Source organism: Volvox carteri (genome assembly GCF_000143455.1).
Source record: "Volvox carteri f. nagariensis unplaced genomic scaffold VOLCAscaffold_8, whole genome shotgun sequence".
NCBI classification, from domain to species: Eukaryota; Viridiplantae; Chlorophyta; class Chlorophyceae; order Chlamydomonadales; family Volvocaceae; genus Volvox; species Volvox carteri.
In genome coordinates this window covers 1,047,172-1,059,919 of record NW_003307551.1, presented here as the reverse complement: position 1 = coordinate 1,059,919, position 12,748 = coordinate 1,047,172, and the positions used below count along the sequence as shown (strand labels likewise).

Below are 12,748 nucleotides of genomic sequence, written 5' to 3'. Positions count from 1 at the left end.
ACAGCCCTACCTGCCCGCCCTGCCGTATGAAATCGCAGAAGACCAACGAACCAGCCTGCGTGCACTGCAGGGCTCTGGGCCAGGCTCCCCTCCAAAACAAAGACATCAAACGTGAGCGTGCGTATGCCTAGGATAAAAGTCGATTTTCATGTGCCGTTGTTCTAGTGCTGCGAGGTCGGCAAGCAGCAAAAATAAAGCTCCATCGGAGGCAAGCGGGCGAGCCCATACAGAAATCGACCACTGCAGTACGGTTGGTGTCAATCGTTGTAGTCTAGACTGCCCTCGTCGTACCTGCGTGTTAAGACCAGGTCAGAATGAAAGCGGGCGAGGACACATTGGCTCAGCGAGGGTGTGCGACGGTATCTCAAACGCAGACGCGCTTCCGGCGCGAAGCCGTCTTTGGCGCCAGCGGCGCCATGCGTTCAAGGAAACAGACCATTGGCATGACGACGATGATTATGTCAACCGAATCATGAATTAACCGTGCACCGTCCTAAGAGCAGACCCGGTTGCTAAACAGGTAATGCACATGTTGCTCGGAGGACGTGGGACACTTTTCGAGCGCGTCAACTGGGCGCGCAACTCCGACCCAATTCCTCTCACATGTTGTCCATGGCGTCGTCAATGTACTCGTCCGTCTCCACGGGGTTCACGTAGCCAGGAGCGCCGACGCCCACGTGCCGGGCCTCCTCTACCAACCGCTTGATCTCCTCCACGCTCTGTGTGCAAGTAGACCACCCAGGGGCAGCCAAAACATTCATCCCCAGAGACGGTTTCCAACACACTAACCCGTGTCCTCTGGTAAAACCCAAATACATGGTCTTCTTCCAGTGGCATCAAAGCTACCCATTCCACAACCGTTACAGTAGGTAATTCCGTTCCGCTAGATCCTGGACCATCGAATGGTCTGAGCAGTGATACACTCGGCATGCCCACTTGTCCCAGATGCTGTTGCCAACCCTAACTCCTCGCCATAACCTTTGCACATTTAAGATTCAACAACTTCTATGCACCTAGGATCAATCCGCAAGTGCCAAAGCCTTCAACCCCAATGGTACCCCACCTGAAGACCCTCGGGCGGCGGCTGCGCGCGCTCGTTCATCTCACGCACGCCTGGAGGCAGACCCTTCTGGTACCAACGGTGATTGTAGATCCCGTCGATCGTGATGCGCTTTAACGGGTCGGCCACCAGAATCTTCGAAAGCAGGTCCCGGCAGTCCTCAGAAGCGCGAACGCTGGGCGGGATGTGGTAGTCCACTTGCAAGATGCGCTGGAGGGCGAACAGCGCGAAGCCCAGCGGGGCAAGGTGCAGTGTCATAACCAGAGCACGGACGGCGCCAAAGCAGGTACCATTCACGTCGTGTCCTTGGGGGATAAAGCCAAGGGCCTCCAAAATGCCAGCGAAGCTTACCTCAAGAGTGAGGCCTTAGCACTTGGGCCTAGGCATCAGGGGTCATGAATGCAGCCCCCATGGCACGCTACAACATCAAGCACCGTTACATCGACGCAGAGCGTCGGTTACATGATTCCGCGGCATCGCGTCTGCCCTCCACCCACGCACCTGGATCATCTTCTGCAGCTTCTGGTTATCGTGCTTATCCTCCGGGCGTTCAAACGGGTAGGCACCGACCAGCATCACGTACAGCATCACACCGCAGGACCAAATGTCAGCGATCTGGTAGGTGGGCCGAGCACGGGGAGGCGGGTAAAACGGGTCATACAGCGCGGTCAGCTGCCTAATGCACTTGCGTTACAAGGCCATGCACCGTTGCAGTAATGTAGGCCAGCGAAAGAATTACGACCACGACGCACGTTGGAACGACATACGGAACAATCATTCAGAATTGGAAACACAAACAACCAATGGAAACCGAAAAGCGCCTGCACGGCTGTCGCTGCCCCGCCGCGTGCCGGTCTAATTGATAACTTGACCGCCCTCACTTCACACCGGCAATACACCCGCCATGCCCGCTCCCTCGCTGCTGCGGAAGCTATAACCACTGCGCTTGTACACTGTGCTTGTAAGCCCTAGGTGGGCGCAAGGGCTCTCCTCCTGGGATTGCAGGGAGCCAATCAAATTCCGTCAGCTGCACACAGAGTGTGTCTGGCTCCCGTTGGTATGTGGCACCATCCCGGTGCCGTGTCGCATCGTGCCGATTTCGACTAAGCCGCGCTCGTCCTCAGCATGCGAACGACCGGGCTTCAACCACCTAAGCAAGGCACCATATGCAGCGGGCGGTGGCGTGAGCCCGCCATGGCCACTGCTTAGAAGGCAGCAATCCGCCAAACCGGGTTCGCCAACCGGGTTCGCCATCCTTCCCGCGCCTGCCTTCACGGTGGCAATCAACTTCCCAGGTATGATGCAGCTCTTATGGAGCGGCGCAGGAACACTCCGGCCATTGCGTCATAGCAAAGGGCAACACGCATGCTATGGCTAGTCACGGATGGCCTGCAACCAATGCCCAGAACGTGGGCGGGTTTCCCCGAATGCCAGCCCTTGCACTCCCGGTTCCGCAGCCTCTACGCGGCACTTTTTTGCCAGCTGTCGTCAACCAGTTCGCACAGTACCTTTCCGTCATAAGTCTTGCCCTTGGTGGTAAGGATAACCTCGGGAGCCAGGTACGCCGGGGTACCCACACGCGACCCGGGTGCGGACTGGAACTTTTCGTGCTGGAGGTCCAAAGCACGCAGCCGTGCAGGCACGCAGTCGGTGCAGGCGGGGCGGGGCACAGCCGGGCGGGGACGACGGCACCATGGGCGGAGGGACGAGCGGCGGGGGCAACAGGGCATTGAGGTTACCGACAAGGTTGGGGGCAAGCATTTACCTTGCCGTCATACTCGTTCTCGCTGAGGAAAACTTCAGGGGCGGTGTAGTATGCGGTGCCAACCTTGGAGATAGGTGCAGAGTGCAAGGTTTCGTGCTGCGACGGGGGAAAGACTGGCAAGAGTCAGGACCATAGGGATGGGACGGAAAACGGTAGCCTGACTGAGACGTAGTAACACGTTAAGTCGCTTGCACTGGTTGTCACACGTGCTAGCGGGGTTGGAAAAGGCATGTGACACCCCCTAGCACGTCTGCGTGTGAAGAAGTAAAAAGCATCACGCTTAAGGACTCCATCTTTAGCCAGCCCCATGCGTGGGTTTGTTCCAATACCATGCAGCAAGATGCTTGGCATGTACTGCAAAAACTGCATCGACCGTCGGGCCGTAAGACATGGACGACATGCTGAATCCTGTCTAGAACCTCCAGAACACCCCGGACCTTCGAATACCCAAAGTCGCAGAGTTTGACAAGCGGCCGCGGGCTGGAATCCAGGAGGGTGTTCTCCAGCTTAATGTCGCGGTTCACCACGCCCTGCGAGTGGCCAAGCAGGTCCCGGCATACCGTTAAGCATAAGGCGGCCAACTAATCGTGAATACTTCGCAGCTGACGTACCATGCGGTGGCAGTAGTCCAGCCCCACAATGAGCTGCTGGAAGAACCAGCGGGCCTCGTCTTCTCTCAAGCCGTTCTTCTTGACTACGTATTCAAACATATCCCCGCCGGGTGCGTACTCCATGACGATGCACAAATGCGTCGGGGTAAGAAAAACCTTTGATGGGCGTAACCAGCGGGTAAGGCAGGCGTTATCGAAACACACTTTGTAGTTCACAGTTACTTCCGCAACTGTCCTTAAGCATACCTCTCGGAACTGCACGATGTGGGGATGCAGAAGGCATCGGTGGTTGATGATTTCGCGCTCAACATACTTGGTTATCTGCAGAAGGCAAGATGGCCATGCGTAAGCCAATGGTCAAGCCCCGGAACGACCCTCGCCCAGAAGTCCTTACCTTATCACCCCGCTCGATAAACTTTACAGCCCATGTTTCCCCTGTGGTTTTATCGCGAGCAAGCTGGACGAAGCCAAACGTGCCGCTGTTTAGGTCCTTGATCTGCACAGACACACCCAAAAGACCACATGGACAACCGTTGCATTCCTTCATGAAGAGAGCTAGAAATCGCGCCGCCACATTGTCTCCAAAAGCAGGCACCTTCTCATAGCGTGGATGCCCAGCGAGGGGCTCAGGCCGTCCTGGTTGCCCTTTCTGCATTGCTGACACCTAAGGCCCCTTTCGGGGCAACCTAAAGACAGAGCTCTGGGCTCAGACGCAACAATTTGGGTGGACTCCTCCGTTTCGAATAGGCAGTTTTGGTCATATGCCGTCACAATTTACAGGTCAAAGAAACGGCCCAATTCGATAGTAATAGTGACTTTCCCGCTTGGTGGGTGTTGGAGGCGCACGGTGCGTAAAGTGGTTGGATGCAGTAACAGAAGGAAAGTGGACGTTGCCGTACCGGGGCCCAAATTCGCCTCCATCGCTACGCGACGTTGCTCGATTTGCGAGGTTATTTGGCAAATTCGTACAGTACTGAAACGTTGAGCCTTACACGTACTTAGGGTTATCCTAATTCAACATAATTTGGAGTGACGAGCAAATGAAACCGCGTGATCCCCACTATCCTAACCGTGCGGAATGGCTAACAAGGCCGGCGCGGAAGCAGGTGAGCGACAACTGCTGAGTCGGGGTCGCAGCTTGTTTGCTCGTAGGCCTGCCATGTTTGACCCCATCGCCCGCCTGAGGGCTCTCCCTTACAACCTTAACCCCACTGTGGTCACTGCACAAGCCAGGCAACATTTGTGTTTATCAGCTTAATCCACGCACCCGGAGCTACGGGATCGCATTCGTTCAGAGCTTGCGGGTGCCATGCCATCCAAGCCCCAATCACATCCCCGCCCTATTCCCCATTAAGAAAAACTCTATACTGCAAAGAAAATGCCATAGCTGTACTGTGTCAATGGCAATCGGACCTACCCGTCCCTCGTCTCCTGGGGACGGGAGACCCTTCCTTACACCTCACCCCCCGACAACCCCATCTCCATATCCCAGGTCGATGATGCCACACTACAAAGGGAAATTCAGGCACGTGGGGGCCTGGGGGAGCGGAACCTCTGGTCTGGGCGCCGCATAGGGCCTTCGGTCGGCGCGCCCGGCCGTGATGGCAAGCGTGGGGGGCCTGGCGGGCAGCGTGTAAAGGAAACATCCAAGTACCGCTGTGTATTGGAACTGGACGTTGGACGCACACGAGGCAGCGACGCAAAGCAGCATGTGTTCTGCTTGTACTTCGCGAAGTGAGGGGAAAGTGCCAGGGGCAGGGGTTGCTAGGCGGAGGGCGGAGGTTGATGGTGCGAGGCGGGTCTTGAGAATGGGCTAAGGCAGTCGTTGGGGGGGGGGAGAACAGAGGAATTGCTTGAGAAGGGCGGCGGGTGTTACAATAGCCTAGTCCGTGCAGCTCCACAAGTGGACGGTTTGGCTTGTGGCGCAAAGGAACGGCCAGCCAGCCGGCAAAAGGTAGAGGCTTGCTGCCTGCGAGACGCATTGTGTGCTCTTCTCCCCATTGTAGAACTAACTAATTCAACTAGCTCATTCCGGACACGATATCACTCTTGCATGACAGGGTTGTTCCAAAAGTTTGCTGGTAGCTACCGAGTTGAGTCAAAGAGTAGGGAGAGGTGGTCTTGCACATGATGCCTGCTCAAGGTCAGGCTCCCGCTTGCTTCAGCCATAAGGCTGCAACACGAGCCGTTGCAGTTCCCGCACTCCATCGCCCACCTGAGCACCTCCCGGCCCGCGCAGGGGCTGCTGTAGTCAGGGCTCAGCCTGTACCTATCTTCACCGACTGCCGACAGCCGAGGACGAGGCGTACGCCGTGAGGGACCTATCCGCGGACATCTTTGGTCGGGAGAAACGGGCAGAGAGCGAGGGCTACCGCAGCGGTGCAGGTGAAGCTCGGATGGAACCAGGTGTCTGGGGAGAGGACTCGGATCTGGCGGCACAGGCACTCCAGCGGTGACGGCACTGCCAGACGGGTGGCTTCGGGCGGTCAGACGTCGACGTGGTTAGGGAGGGTGGCCAAGGGTAGGCCTAGAGGGCGGCAACTGTGGCGACGTCGCCCTCGTTCGCGTACGAAGATTAGGGCAGGTAGCAGCCGAATGGGCAGCGGAACTCTCCACCCCGCAGGGGCTCTGCGGCCCCTCACGTGCAGTCCATGTTATCCCGCCCCGCCGCGATTCTTAGTGCACAAGGTTGCAAGCCTTCAGTAGCAGCTGGGTTGGCTGCGAATTGTGAAACCACGTCGTTTCCTCCCTTTTCTCCCTCTTTCCTGAGATCCTCTAAGCCCTGTAAGATTCTCCCGCTGGCATGTGACTGTTGTTGCTGCTGCTACTGATGTTGCTACTACTGCTGACCACTCGTGCAGGCACACTTGACCGTGACAACCGCACGTTGTACATCAACTACGAGGGTGCCGGGGCGTACGAGCTGCCCAAATTACGGCAGCTACTGGACGCGAACTTCAGCATGTTCGGTCCGGTTAATAACATTTACATTGTACACAACAAGACCATTGCCTTCGTCCGGTGAGTTCGCGGGCGGGGTCCATCCCTCTGGGGCAGCAATGGGTCAGGTCCCCTCGGGTCCCTTATTTCTCGGGGCCCGTTCAACCCCAGATACGTGGGTGGGCGGATGGGTATATATCTAGATCATTTCTGTAGCCATGGAAATTACAACGTATTAACAAAGCGTCAAACTCACGTCGTACGCATCTGCATGACACCAAATGGGGTGACTAAAATTAAAACCCTTCCGCCTGGTCTTCAACGTCTATCATAAAGTACGAAAACGAGGTATCTTGCACTTAGGTAGGTAGGTAGGTAGGTAGGTAGGTAGGTATGCTTACAAGAGGGGCCCCACCACCCAATTAGCCACGAGGTCAACCCGAGCCTGACTGACCAGTTGTCGAGCCTTGTGGTTGGGTTGCATGGGTGTGGGTGGGTTGTGTGCGGCTCATACGCGTATGGCAGGTACGACTGGCGCAGCAGTGCGGAGTTCGCCAAGGAGGCCATGCACAAGCAGAGCCTAGTGGGATCAACGCTAGGTGAGGTTGTCACCGCGCGCTGGGCCAACGAGGATCCGAACCCCGTGGCGGTGCTGGCGCAGAAGCGTGCGTGCGAGGTGGGTATTGCGTAGACTTTCGCGTTGCGCGTTTCGTGTGGATGGCTGGCCCTTTTCTGGGCCCTGTCATTTCCCTCCGGTCGGCTTTGCCCCGCTCCGCCCACGAGGGTACCCCGCCTCTTCGGACCGCAGGAGGCGTTTGGTCTTGCAGTTATGTCGTCCTTCGACGCGCTGCCGCCCGATCAGAAGCATGCACGTGTCATGGAGCTCCAGCTGCAGTCCGCACTGCAGCGTGGAACCTCCATCGGCGCCTACCCGAGCACCGACGCGCAGTTTGAGGAACGCGAGCGCCAGCAGCGCGAACTCAAGCTCCTCCGCCAGCAACAGGAGGACACAGCAGCGGCTGGTGGCGGGAATGGAGGAGACGATGACACCCCGTACGTTTCCACCGACATTTACGAGGAGCAGCAGCGGCTCATCGTGCAGCGGAAGGAAGCCGGAGGGCTTTCAGGCTCAGAGGGGGCGCCGCGGGCAAAGGAGGCCGCAGACGCGGCTATGGCGTCAGCTCATCGGGCGGTACCAGAACCTTGGGATTACAACGACGCGATGGTCACAGCATCGGGCGGGGCTGCTGGGGACTTCCACGGGGCCGCAGCTGCCTCCGCAGCCGCAGAAGGGGCTGGTGCAGGGGCAGTCGGTGAGGCGCCTGAATGGGAGCGCGCATGGTGTGACCCTGAGCTCCGCGAACAAATGCGCAACAACCCCGAGCTGCGAGAACGCATGCGCCGCGCTCGTAATGAGGAGGTCTACTGGTCAGCATACCGGGCCCACTACTCGGCCTATGCCAACAGCTACGGGCATCACACAGAACAGGAGCAGTCAGGGCAGCAAGAGCAGGAATTCGTGGCACAACAGCAGTACCAGGAGCAGGGGACTGGGTATTCCTGGCAGGGTTATGATTATTATCATGGCTGGTACGGATATCAGCAGGGGGTAGCTGGAGCTGCGGGTGAGGCCGGGGCTGGGGAGCTGGCGACTGAAAGTACCTCGCCCACGGGGTATGGAGCGCATTTGGGATCATTCGGGAGGGACGGAACGACAGAGGAACATGGGCAGGCGGGGAGCTCGGTGGAACAAGTATATGGACAAGGCAACGCGGAAGAGGAAGGAGCGGCGGAGGTTGATGAGACGGCGAAAGGGACAAGCAGAGGAGTCAATGGGATACAGCCAGGGGCAGATGGCGATGGAAATCCTAATACTGATGGTCTATCCCTCCTCGGCGCAGCATATGGCAGCGATGATGAGGATGCGGACTAACCAATGCGCATATGCATGGGACAAACTGTTGAGGACAATGCCGTACGTTACCGTACTCCTGGATCATTCTTGTGATGCATAAGAAAGCTTGTCTTCGGTTTTCTACTTGACAGCGTCATAATTGTAAATTTGATCAAAGCTCTTTGGTAACCCTGTCATATCCAAAGTTGAATTTTAACATAAGGGTTGTCCGCGGCAGAGTAGCCTCCAAAGCCCCCAATGGACCTTGTTGTTCGAACCCTTTACAAAACGCTTATCTTCAACGGCGTAGATGGCAACTGTGAAATCTCGGAACTAAAGAATCTGCTTCATGAGCGGGGTTTGCGAGAGCACATCCCTGTTCCAACTGCATCTAAGCAACGCTTGGTGCGTTCCTTATGCCTGTCGCGATAGAGTTTTTGAGGGGTTGGTTTTCTCCAAGGCACCTTCAGCGAAGAGAACGAAATTTTTTCTTCTATAACGCCAGGTATTCAAGGGCAATATCCTTACATCGGGCAGTCTGAAGAATGCTGGACTGTGCTCAGGGGACCACTTGGTGCTGCTGCTACATCGGCCTCAAGCAAGCACATCTGCAAGACCTGTGGACACAACGCCGGTACCCACGGCATCTACAATTCGAAGTGCCATCATAGCAGAAGCGAGACGCCGTGGTATTGAAAACACCATTACGGAGGAACCGTCACGGCCGTGTAAGGCAGCCTGCTTGGTGCAGTCCTGTTTGGACTGCAAGAATTAGGGCCAACGCCTGAAATTGTGAAATATAACGGGTCAGTTAGTGTTGAGGAGTATTCTCGCGCTGGATCGGGCGCAGCTTGAAACCTGCGAAACCACCTGGTTGCTGGAGGCTTCTCACAATCACCATCGCCTTCATCGTTCTACGGCCAACGCAGGGCCCCCAAGATGCACATCTGTGCACATGAGTTTTGTGCATTCATATTGCTATTCCCTTATCCTCCTCAGCACAGGCTCAGGGTACTAATAACGTCATAGGTACGCCATCGAAATGTTTACCGCGCTCGCATGCTGCTCCGCCTTGAATCCCACAGTCCGTCACTACGGTGGCGTGCCCATGGATGTCGACCAGCAGCTGCTCCAGCTCATTCAGACGTTGCGGGGAAGGCCAGCGGCCATGGAGGTCCGCGCTGGTCAGCCGCGACAGGCCGATGGCGCGGGGGACGGAGGAGCAGCGGCTGCCGGGCAGCCGCAACAGCAGCCTGCAGAGGCTCCCGTCGGCGGAGGCCGGCGGTACATGCAGGTAGGAGTTCGAGCTCGTCTTTCTCTCCAAGAACGCATCCAGTCTTTTTGGCCATGTCCAGCCGTCGCTCACGTCCATCCAGCTGCTGGACACTAGACGGTCTCAAAAGACTTGTACTTTTACCCTTTACATGGAGGTCAGATTCGTACAATGTACTCTGACCCTTTACATGGAGGTCAGATTGGTACGATTCGAGGACTCCGGTTGCGGATGCATAACATAACGATGCTATCTCGCTCGGGCGAGCGTTGGCGGCGCTTGACCTGCAAGCAGGAGCTACGCGATTTGGTGCCTCCGGGCCGTGTTGCTAGATAGCCGGGAAGGCAGGAGACCTGCACGCCTGCTGGTGCATCTTACTATACGCTTTCCAGTGTGATGGGTTTTGAGCGATGCAGTGCAATTTGGGTCCACGGTATCCCGAAGGTGGGGAATAGGGACAGCTTAGGGCGACATGGACCAGAAACTCGGTGGATACACAATTAGCTAACCCATTACACCTATGGGTGCGCTCTGCACTCCTTCCACATTATGCTGGTAGGTTGCAATACTTAAGTGATGATGTTTGGCTGTTTTCCCGTCAATGTGCAGCCGGCGGGCCCCCTTCACGGTGGCGTGCAGATGGGTATGCTCGCACCTGGCATGATGCTCTTCGGCGGGACGCCACCGGCAGCCCAAGCGGCTGCGGCTCCCGCCCCGCCCCCTGCAGCGCCGCCGCCTTCTGCCATCCCTGAGCCTGACGCCCAGGCAGCTTCACAGCTAGGCGAGATGGGCTTTGGCGAGGCCGTGGTGCGCAAGGCCCTGCTGCTTCACCGCAATGAGATGGAGGCAGCGCTCAACTGGCTGCTGCAGCACGGAGAGGACCCGGCGGCAGCGGAACCTCTGACAGAGGAGCAGCTGCGCCAGGTAGGTTTGGGGAGTCAAAGCAATGAGGCAGGAATGTGTGGGTGCGAGGCATGATATGGCGGAAGGTAGGGACGAAACCAGAGTGCGCATGACGGCTGCGCTGTCCTCCGCTACAGATTTACAGCCGTGGGCCCCGTGGGCCACCTTCGGAGCCTGAGCTAGTGGAGCAGTTGGTGGCTATGGGCTTTGACCGCAATCAGTCCACGGCAGCGCTACGCCGCTTTCGGAACATGGACATGGCACTGGCGTACCTGCTTCGTGCAGCAGACGAGGGCGGCGACCAGCAGCAGCCTGGGGCCGCGGCAGAGGGAGGCGTGGGCGCAGCAGCAGTGGCGAGCGCGCAGCAGTCGGCTGGCCCTGAAACGGGTGGCGTATCGCTGGGTGATGATCAGGGCGCACAACCTGCGGTGGCTGCAACAGCAGTCATGGCAACGGAGGAGGGAAGCGGTGAAACTATACAGACGCGTGGTGGCCAGGTCGGGGGAGTCCGCGGCTCAGAGGGGGGCGAGTCAGTTGACATCCCGGAGATGGCCATGTCAGAAGGCGACGACAACAATGTGGACATGCTGCTAAGTGAGAGATGGGGAGGGCGGGCGCACGCGTGATACATCGGCATTTCTCACATTCTGATTCGGCCATACATTTTATTTGCGTTGGTGTGAGTTCGAGGCCGTATGCGTCCTAAGCACTCAGCGGTATCTCCCCTGAGTATCGCAATGAGGGCGCCACTGTGTTCATTGTTCACGTTTCAGTAAGCACAGTGCAGCCCCCGTTCTTTACTTTACGCTGTGCAATTTGGTAGTTACTGGGGCTTCCATGCTAGTCGCGCGACAGTCGCGACGGGGCAGCAGAACTTACAGCTTCGGGTTCTCCAGCTCCTGCGGTTGTGCATGCGCCTACAGCAGCTTCCTTTGGGCGTTCCTTGCGGCGAGCTGCAGCCTGTCATGTAGTTTTCTTGCAAGGAATGACCACATGAATTGTAAGTGTGAGAACTACAAAACGAATGGATGTCAAGAACTGAGCCTCCGTGGAACTTCCTGGCAGGCGGCCGCAGCGGACGGAATATTGCGGAAGCAGGGGAGGCTCAGCGGGCTGATGAAGGCGCTGCGGAGCGCGGCCAGGCTGGAGGAAGCGGACAGCATCGCGGCGGCGACACGATGGCCTATGCGCAGGACATGGCCGTAGATGGCGCAGACGACGAGCAGCGTGGCGACGCCGAAGAGGACGACGATATGGATGAGGACGACGATGATGACGATGATGGCGATGATGATGGCGATAATCATCGCCATCATGACGATGACGACGACGATGACGAGGACGACGACGACGACGACGATTTCACTGGTGAGCTCTCGTGCGGGTGCCACAATGCACGGTGCGCTGCAAGGGCTTTGGATGCGCTTCCCCAGGTTCTGGGGTACTGACTGCTCCTAACATGGCATTGGTTGAATCGCTCAAGCATCCCGCAAAGGGCTTCTCATCTTGACATAATTGGGGCATATCGCCTTTCCCTCCTAAATTAACAGGGGATAACCGACCTAGCATGATTGAGCAGCTGGCGATGGGACAAGGCGGAGGTAAAAGGGGGGCCGACACACAGCTGTCTGGAACCAATGTTCAGGCCTACACTGGGTTGGGAACTTTGTGGTGCGGGGATTGCCGATAGAGCAAACTACCACAAGTTTTTTCGTCGTGTAGTCAGTTGGAAAGCACCTTGGACCTTTGTGGGCCGTCGGCTGCGCGCGGTGGCGTTCTCATTGATCCTAGAAAAAGATCCATAAAAAGATCGCTTGTTGGCCCCTTGCTGATGACAGGTGGTAGCCTTGCCACTGTCCTCCAAATGCCGCTGCGCGGCGCCGGTGGCTTGGGGCCGGATGACCCCATGGCGGCCATGGCCGCCTTCGAGGGCCCCTTTACGCTGTACGGCGGCGCGCCCCATGGCGTCGGGGCGACTACTCCCGCTATGGCTGTGACGCGTGGCCCGGATGGCCACGACTTGGTGCTGGGGTCTACAGGCACGACCATGCCGCCACTGATGCCCGCACGCGGCATGATGCTGGGCGGTATCACTCTGGGCGTTGGAGGTGCTGGAGGCGGGATGGGCCTGGCACCTCCTCCCATGGACCTACCTGGTCTGCTTCAGGTCGGCGGGCCGGGTGATGACGAGCTGGAGATGCGGGGCATGGGGCTGGTGCAGCAGCTGCTGAATGCGGTGCTGCGGGACGCGATGGGCGGCGGCGAGGGCCCCGGCGGCGCCGCTCTGAACAGGCGATGAAAT

At 57.7% G+C, this 12,748-nt stretch overlaps 2 protein-coding genes across 2 annotated transcripts; one reads left to right on the top strand and one right to left on the bottom strand.

Annotated features, from left to right (window-relative positions):
* Positions 1 to 257: 257 nt before the first annotated feature.
* On the bottom strand, positions 258 to 4,253 carry sac3 (Snf1-like protein kinase; the record flags this gene model as incomplete). Its single annotated transcript, XM_002947843.1, has 10 exons — positions 4,032 to 4,253; positions 3,831 to 3,932; positions 3,683 to 3,757; positions 3,437 to 3,592; positions 3,263 to 3,355; positions 2,569 to 2,670; positions 1,562 to 1,675; positions 1,064 to 1,270; positions 604 to 719; positions 258 to 291 (listed from the first exon to the last, which is right to left on the bottom strand). The coding sequence occupies exons 1-10, from the start codon at positions 4,089 to 4,091 to the stop codon at positions 258 to 260; spliced, it is 1,059 nt and encodes a 352-aa protein (XP_002947889.1). The 5' UTR covers positions 4,092 to 4,253.
* Positions 4,254 to 4,514: 261 nt separating this feature from the next.
* Positions 4,515 to 12,745, top strand: VOLCADRAFT_116593 (uncharacterized protein; the record flags this gene model as incomplete). Its single annotated transcript, XM_002947994.1, has 11 exons — positions 4,515 to 4,542; positions 5,011 to 5,170; positions 5,676 to 5,821; positions 6,298 to 6,457; positions 6,902 to 7,052; positions 7,185 to 8,001; positions 9,356 to 9,564; positions 10,183 to 10,467; positions 10,584 to 11,040; positions 11,512 to 11,814; positions 12,285 to 12,745. The coding sequence occupies 11 exons, from the start codon at positions 4,515 to 4,517 to the stop codon at positions 12,743 to 12,745; spliced, it is 3,177 nt and encodes a 1,058-aa protein (XP_002948040.1).
* Positions 12,746 to 12,748: the final 3 nt, after the last annotated feature.